The sequence below is a fragment of the Microcebus murinus genome, chromosome 1 (assembly GCF_040939455.1).
Source record: "Microcebus murinus isolate Inina chromosome 1, M.murinus_Inina_mat1.0, whole genome shotgun sequence".
Taxonomy (NCBI): Eukaryota; Metazoa; Chordata; class Mammalia; order Primates; family Cheirogaleidae; genus Microcebus; species Microcebus murinus.
Window position 1 is genome coordinate 3,341,560 of NC_134104.1, and position 8,201 is coordinate 3,349,760.

Below are 8,201 nucleotides of genomic sequence, written 5' to 3' on the forward strand. Positions count from 1 at the left end.
CCAGAGAGCGGGGCCCACGTGCGCCTGGTTGGAGGCTACAGGAGACTGGTGTCCAATCCTCGAGAACGCAGTCCCTAGCAGGGAGCGGGATGAGCCGCCGGGATCTGCCTGTGTCCCGGGCTGTGGGTGGGAAGGATGGAGGAATGTTTCCAGGGAGCCAGAGATAAGTCATGGGATAGAAGGCAGCTATGCCAGTCGTCCCTGTTCTTGTGCAGGGGAGACACTTGGGGTGTGCACAGACATCACCTCAGAGACTCTGCAGGCACCACCGCATTTCTGGTGTGGGGGAGAGGGGGAATTGACGAGCTAGCAGAAAGTGCACCCCCAGCATTAGAGGGTCTGCAGGTGAGGAATCTCCGAGGGCCCCCCGTTAGCAGCATATGAGATAGGGAGTTTGTTTCAAGCACCTGCTGGGCCCGGGGAGCAGGGAGCCACCCTGGGAAACACGAGAAGAGCTTCCATCACGCCCCTGTCCTCCCCTCACCCTCCCCTGCCCGGGCTGGTGTTCCTGCCCGGGTAGCAGGAGGCTGGGCGAGCGGACGAGGTTCAGCACCTTCATTATGGCAAATTCCAGACACATATTAAAGCAGAGATGACAGTATAACGAACCCCTATGTGCTCGTCAATTAGTGCCAACGATCACCAACTGACGGCCAACCGTGTTTTATCTGTACTCACCCCTCGGCCTCTCCCCCGTGAAGTAGGTCAAAGGGGAATTCACAGGTTACAACACAAGATTTCAGTACCTATCTCCAAGAGATAAGAGTATCCTTATACAAACAAACGCATCCATCTGTGTGCCGTGTACCTACAGATACTCCCTCATAAACCCACAGTGCCACCACTACCGTGCTCACAATTGCCACCAATTCCCTCATAGCACCAAATGGAAATATTTAACTTTAGATCAAGCTCAGAATTCTGATTATCCTACAGAACCGGACACTCCCGTTCCTGAAAACAACTAGGTTTTGTGACTTAGGAGTCATAGGATCACCTGACTTTCCTTTCCAAAATGGGAAGAACCAGTCCCCGCAGGACGGGAGACAAAGACACTTAACGGTGCGATGCCACGAGCCCCGCGTGTGGCTCAGCTGCCTGCTGGGTTATAGGGCCAGACACACACACGCGCGCGCCTGTCCCGCCAGTAGTGCACGACCACGTATGTCAGAGCGTGACAGAGTATGTCACATTCGTGTTGGGGGTTGTTCTGCTGTGTCTCTATTTCCAGAGCGGGGGGTGCACTTGTGCCCTCTTCTGTCCGGATTTGGGAAGAGACAGCCACACAGGGAGGGGCCTTGCGGGCTGCCTCTTGGCAGGCAGTCCTGGTCCCAGCTTACCCGGGACAGGCCCCGCTCATGCCTGCTGTCCTGGTGTAAGTGCTGCCGGCACCCCACTATCCTGCCTGGAAGCGGCACCCCACTATCCCGTCTGGAAGCGTTCGACGCTTATTACAGGGTCTCCCCTGCCGGGCTCCGGCCTGAGTGCGGGCTGCCGCGTGTCCTGCCCCTCTGGGCAGAGCCTGGCCGGGCCCCATCAGGAAGTGAGTCCTGCTCCTCCACGCCGGCCGGCCGGTGTTGTCTTAGCCTCCTGGGGACACGGAAATTGGAGGAGGCTCCTCGGGGATTACTCCAGTGGCATGCGGGGCGTGGGACGGGCGGGACCCAGCAAACATGGTGATTGATTACAGCCGGTGACTCATGGAGACTGCAGTGGGGGCAGCGGGAGGACAAAGGCCGGGCCCGGGAGGGTGTGGGCTGGGAGGGAGCCTGCCAGCTGGCAGAGCAGACTCGGGGTCCCCTCGGGCAGGGCCCGTCTGCTCCCCAGGGGGCCCTGGTCAGGGTAAGGAGGGAGCGGTCACCGTGAGACAAGCTGCTGGGATCCCCCCGCCCCCACAGCAGAAAGCGCAGGCTAAAATAGACCCGCAGAGCCAGCTGTCCCTGGGTGCGTCACTGTCCCAGGGCTGCTATGTACGACAAGAGCCACAGGCTGGGTGCGTTAAACAATAGAGATTTATTCTCTCGTGGTCTGGGGGCCAGAAGTCCAAGGTCGAGGTGTCGGCAGGGCCGAGCTCCCCCGGGAGGTGCTGGGAGAGATCCTACCCAGCCTCTTCCAGCTGGGTGTCGTCCGTGATCCTTGATGTCCGTGCTGGAACACGCATCCCGGGGGTCCCCGTGTCCATGCCACATGGCCCACTCCCCGCGGGTCTGTGCTCACGCCCCCATCCCTCTGGGTGTGTCTGCGCCTCTCCTCTGCTTATAAAGACGCCGGTCGGATTAGATTTAGGGCTCGCCCTGCTCCATTTTGACTTTATCTTAGTTTAACTAATTGTATCGGCAACAGTGCCGTTTTGAAATAAGGCCACATTCCGGGGTTCCAGGAAAAACATGAATCTGGGGGAGACACTCCTTGCGAGTCACTCAGTGGCGAGGGCCTAATTCCCAGGGCTTGCCCAGCTTGGCCAGGGTGGGGGCCTCTGGCTTGCCCGGGTCCCCCGTGCCGTCTGGGGCTTCGTGCCCGGCTGCCTGCGCTCTGCCTGCCGGGCCGTCTGTGCGGACCTCGTGCGGTGAGCCTGGGTCTGGGACAAAAGAGCCTTCCCCACCGTCCTCCCAGGACACACTGAGTGCAGGGCTGCAGGCTGGAGCTTGTCACCTGGGCGAGGTCGCCCAGCCGCCTGCCTCCCCGGCTGTTTCCTGGTGGGGCTGGTCTGGCCGCTCGAGCAGGGCTCATCTGGGTCCGAAAGGCCGTCAGCCAGGAGCACGGTGAGGAGCAGTGTTGGCCCGGTCATGGGTCCACGCCTTCCCGGGAACCTTCCCTGTCCCTTGCATGCGGGACAGCGGCCATCGTCCCCAACCCAGATGCCCTGGGTGTAGACGGCTTGGTGGCTGCTCCCGTGGTGAGTGGCTAAAACATCACAAAGTAGTCTTTGAGCTCAACATTGCTTCCCACCAGGGACTGTCACACGTCCTCCTCGTAGGTGGTAGGAGGGGACTGGCCCCGTGTGCATTCGGGGGGTCCAGGAGGGGACCCTTGGGGCCAATGCCTTCCATCCCCAGCACACCAGGCAGCTCTGGTTTCCAACTCTTCCCGTTCTGCACTTGGCGTGTGACGACTGCCCTCTGCTAGTCCCCACACACACCCCATTTGCCCTCAGTGGACTATGTGTCAAAAGACAGGAGCGTCCCTGGACGTCACTGTGTTCGCCTCCCGAAAACATCTGCGTTCAGGTCTCGCTTACTCAGGGGAGGCCGGCAAGCCCACGCCAGAAAGGCGGGAGGAAACTGTGTAGAGGGCGGGCTGCACCCAAGGCGGCCACAGAGTGGGTGACAGCTGGTCAGCAGGAGGCTCCTGGGAGCCTGTGGCCCCAGCATGACTTTGTACCTCCTTCCTCCATCTGAGTCCCTGCTGGCGTGAGTGACAGTATTAGGGAGCTGACAGGTGTCCTGGATCATATAACCCTACACGTGCCACGTTGACTCTGTTTTCTGTGGGTGATGAGTTAGTAGTGCCAAATTAGGAATGCTGTGGCCTTAACTCAAGTGCCCTTCTGACTTACGCCCACCTGGTGAACTCCTACTCATCCCTCAAGACCCTGCCAGATTACACCCCAGCTTGCCAGCTCTTAATGGTACCGCGTCACAATTTATGCTCTAAAGCTTGTTCCCCCTCACTAGCCTGTGGGCTCTAAGATTAGAGAGGGTCTTCCTGGTGCCTGAACGCCTGGCCTGTGATCCATGCTCACTTACATATATGCTCCAATGACCACAAATTCCTGAGGTGGAAAGTTGAACTCTGACGCCCTTCCAATGGAGGTTCCGGAAGAGTCCGTGAGTAACACCGGATGCCCCTGCTGGTACAGAAACACGGAGAACACAACAAAAGTAGGAAGCCGTGTTTTCCTGGGAGTGAGGTCGGTCTCCTGGCCTGCACAGGAGATCCATGGGAGGTGGCACTGCCGACACCCAGAGCCGAGTTTGGGTCCCGCGGAGGTGGGTGGAACCCCGGCTGCACTGGGGCTGCTGGGGCTACCTCTGCAGGCACCTGATATGTGGAGCCTCAGTTTCTCCCTCTGGGAAGTGGGTCTAATTGTTCCTGTCCCATCTAGGCATGCTGCCACACAACAGTTTACAAGATCCATCCTTCAGGGAGGATGAAAGCAAGGCAGGTGAAGGCCCACAGTCAGGTCCCGTTTGTGTGAAAACGTGCTCCGCTCCCGAGAGGAAATTTCTGGCAGGAAGCCTCAGAAAGGGTCAAAAATGGATGCCTCTGCATAGGAGAGTCTTGTGCCGTCTGATTTAAAAACCAAATGCGGCCAGGCGAGGTGGCTCACGCCTGTAATCCTAGCTCTCTAGGAGGCCGAGGAGGGCGGATTGCTCGAGGTCAGGAGTTCAAAACCAGCCTGAGCAAGAGCGAGACCCCATCTCTACTATAAATAGAAAGAAATTAATTGGCCAACTAATATATATAGAAAAAATTAGCCAGGCATGGTGGCGCATGCCTGTAGTCCCAGCTACTAGGGAGGCTGAGGCAGGAGGATCGCTTGAGCCCAGGAGTTTGAGGTTGCTGTGAGCTAGGCTGACACCACGACACTCACTCTAGCCTGGGCAACAGAGCGAGACTCTGTCTCAAAAAAAAAAAAAAAAAAAAAACCAAATGCGTGTATCATATTATTATTAAAATGCATTGAAGACATTTATTCCGTACATTTATTAAAATGTAGTCAATAATTATTTTTTTGGTTGGGATGAAAGCAAAAGAGAAAGGAGAGGAGTCCCCACCTTTCAGGACGTGTGAGGGAGATGACACCCCGGACCACGGCTCCTCGGCTTTGTGGGTGTCTGAGGCCGACCTGGGTTCCGTGGCCTGGGGAACTCCTGTCACTGAGCGCCCGGCTGGGTGGCACAGCCTCTGTCCTTTTCCCGACACAAGCCCAGCCCCAACAGAGGGACATTAGCCAGATTGGAATCCGCCACCGCTGCTTGCTGGCTGCCAGGACAGTGGGGTCAGAGCTGCCAGGCGAGCGACAGTCCCGTGCAGGGGAAGCTGGAGGCGGAGGGAGAGCCCCCCCCCCACCCCCCGAGAGCGCGCGCACACACACACGCATACACACATGCACGCACACACACACACGGTCTGGAGCAGCTGTGCAAACACCAGGGTATAAATGACACTCCTGGCGCAGATCCTCCGAGTGCCGGGTCCTCAGAGCCCGTCTGTCGCCATGGAGGCCAGAGCCCTCTGCCTGCTGGTGCTGGTGCTGGCCTCGGTGCCCTCAGGCCGGGCCGAGGAGTACCTGGGACTGTGTGAGTACTGCCCCGAGGCCCCAGCGGCGAGCGGAAGGGACCAGGGGAGGGATGAGCGCGGTCCGGGCAGGGGCTCTCGGCGGCTCGAGAGCTGGGAAGACGGACGCGCTTCCACGCCCCTGTGACAGTCACCGCTTGTCAGGGGCGCACTTGCTCTCCAACAGCCCTGCAGGGGTGGGCCTTGCTGTGCCCGTTCTGCAGACAAGGAAACTGAGGCTCAGAGAGAGTTATTGACTTGCCCAAGGCGGCCCTCCCTGGGCAGAGTTGCAATCAGGGTGTGCACCCAGCCCCTGCCATCCCATGGCCTTCTTTGCAAGAGATTTCTGAATTGCAATGTAGGTTTTTACACGTTTACAAAACAAGACGGAAAGACGGATGAGTGGCTGTTTCCCGAACCCCCATTTGGAGGAATTGGGGTGTGGCTCTTTCCTGGTTTTCCGCTGAGCAGGGCGGGGGGCAGCGGCCCCCACACTTGGCAGAGCTTTGAAAACCCCCAATGCCAGGGGCACCCGTTAATCTGGAAGTCTCCAGGGGGATCTAGGCAGCTGCAGGTTTCAAAGATCCCCGGCCGATTCCAATGCGAGCAAGCGAGGGGCCCACCAGGATGCGGAATCAGGGGCTGGCAGCCACAGAGGAGAGTTTAAGAGGTTTCAAGTGATGAGACAGAGTGAACTTGGCTGCACAGAACGACACACAGGCTTGCTGGAAACACAAGTACTGGGGCCTGAGGGATGCACAGGGAAGGTGTGACAAGCTCAGCGAGTTGGCGGGGGGAGATGCGGGAAAGGAGATAAAAAGTAGCCTGCACGGGCTTTTCTCTATAGAGCGTTCACCTCCTGCTGCTCCCACTTTCCCTTGGAACAAGGAGGCAGGTTCTCAGTGATCGAACAATGGAGGGGAACTTTGTTTCCCCGTTCAGGGGACCCCGGATTCCCAGGGCCCCTGCCAGCTGGCCCCAGGCCCGTGTTTGACTTCCTGACAAGGTGATAACAGCATGCCAAGGAGGAGAGACACCTAGGCCGATGGCCAGGTTCCCTGAGCTGAGCATTTAGCAGGACGTTTCTCTAAATATTTACACAGAAAGCTGATCCTCCTGGGGGCTAGAGCGCCATGTGGGTGGGGGGGGTGCAAACTTGCAAAATGAAGCCTGCAAACCAGCCCCAAACTGGTGAGGGCTCTGGGGCTGACCGGGTTCTGTCTGGGACAGCGGCAAACCAGTGTGCCGTGCCGGCCAAGGACAGGGTGGACTGCGGCTACCCCGAGGTCACCCCCGAGCAGTGCAACAGCAGGGGCTGCTGCTTCGACTCCAGCATCCCGCAGGTGCCCTGGTGCTTCAAGCCTCTGCAGGAAACAGGTGAGCCCAAGCCCCGCAGCAGTGCGGCCTGTCCCCCCATCCCCTGTGGCCCAGTGTCCCCGGGCGGCCCTGGCCTTTCTGGGCCCCAGGAAGCCGTGCACGCCCAAGCCCTCCATTGGCGGATGCCCAGCACCTGCACGGCCCCTAGGCGGGCCTCACGGCTGCTTTCATGCCCAGGGCAGGGACTGTCCTCTTCTGCTTTTGTGTAAAACGCAAAAGCAACTGTTTCAAAAAGGTGCTCAAAGCTAAGGCGTTATGTAGAAGGAACTGGTTTGAAAACTATTCTTTCGAGAAGTGGAAAATACAGGTTTGGCGAGCTGGGCTGACTTTTCAGGCTGTTGTCCCACAAACCCTCCACCCAGAGTCCTTGTCATTTGTGACATGCCCACAGCAGATGGCAGGCGGGCAGTGGCACTGGGCGGTGCACCCTGGTGCCTCTCCACCCTGGAGCCCCCCGCCGTCCCCTGCAAGGCTGCACCTCCTCCCCCTGCTCTCTGGGAGGGGCCGCGTGCACTGGGGCTGCTGTCCCCTCCACCTGGGCGGGTGTGTGGTGGCTTGGGTGGGGCAGTCCGCTACGAGCCATCTGGCGTGTCCAGGTGAGAGCTCACCTTCCAAGGACGGGCCTACATGAGGCTCCTTCCTGGCAGCAGCACCCAGAGGGGCTACTCTTGCCTTCGCCCCAGGGTAACAAGGGAGGCCGAGTGCCAGCAGACCCGGCTCCCCCATGGATGCTGGAGGGCCCTGCCCTGCCCAGCAAGGCCGGGGTGGGGGTCTGGGGGCTCCAGGACCTGGAGGGAGCTGCCTATTGCCTCTTGGCCTCCCCCGGGCCCTGTCATCTCACCTGGTAGCCCGAGGTGGGGCAGGGTCCATGGGGCACCTGGCTATTGTCCCCCGTGGTGGGGGCTGGGGGGAGAAGGCCCCTCCAGGCCAATGGCAGAGCCTGCCTGGACCTTCGAGCCCAGACAGCTGGCGGGTGGTGATGAGACTGCTCGGGGTGACGATGACACCTCTGATCTTTTTCCAGAATGCACGTTCTGAGTGCCACCCGCTGGCCCCAGCGCCCTGGGACTCGAGGCTCCGTGCCCTGGGCTCCCTGACCCCGCCCGGCCTGCCGCCCTGTCCCTCTGCTCCCGGCCGGGCTTCTGCTGCGAGTTAGTGTCTGGGGCTGACGCTTAGAGAATAAAGACCCCATGCTCAGCACCAGGACGGCTCCCGTTCCTGAGACTCTCCGCTGGTGTGTTTTATTTCTGCCCCGTCGCACTCATTTCTTTCCCAGCTGGGGCTGTCAGAGGGTGTCACCACGTCTGCCAGGAGAGGGTCTGCCCCGGCCCAGGCTGCACCACGTGTGGGGACATGTCACTCCTCAGGCCTGGGCGCAGCGGGAACCTCGTAGGTGGCCACTTCCTCGTGCAGGCTGAGAAAATACATTTCAAATATAAGTTTTGCTTAATGTCTTTCTTGGTGAAGAGCTCGAGCCAGTAAAGCCATCTTACAAACTGGTCCCTTTTTGGTAGTTATTTGCAAACCAAGTCTGACACCTGCGT

General features: G+C 59.3%; 1 protein-coding gene across 1 annotated transcript; it reads left to right on the plus strand.

Annotated features, from left to right (window-relative positions):
• Positions 1-5,145: 5,145 nt before the first annotated feature.
• On the plus strand, positions 5,146-7,879 carry TFF3 (trefoil factor 3). Its single transcript, XM_012749830.3, has 3 exons — positions 5,146-5,303; positions 6,511-6,657; positions 7,682-7,879. Exons 1-3 carry the CDS (start codon positions 5,165-5,167, stop codon positions 7,693-7,695), a joined length of 300 nt encoding a protein of 99 aa, XP_012605284.2. The 5' UTR covers positions 5,146-5,164; the 3' UTR covers positions 7,696-7,879.
• Positions 7,880-8,201: the final 322 nt, after the last annotated feature.

Coding starts and splice junctions, on each gene's coding strand:
- TFF3 (XM_012749830.3), top strand. CDS start 5,165: ATGACACTCCTGGCGCAGATCCTCCGAGTGCCGGGTCCTCAGAGCCCG. Junction 5,304..6,510: donor CGAGGAGTACCTGGGACTGT/GTGAGTACTGCC, acceptor TGTCTGGGACAG/CGGCAAACCAGTGTGCCGTG.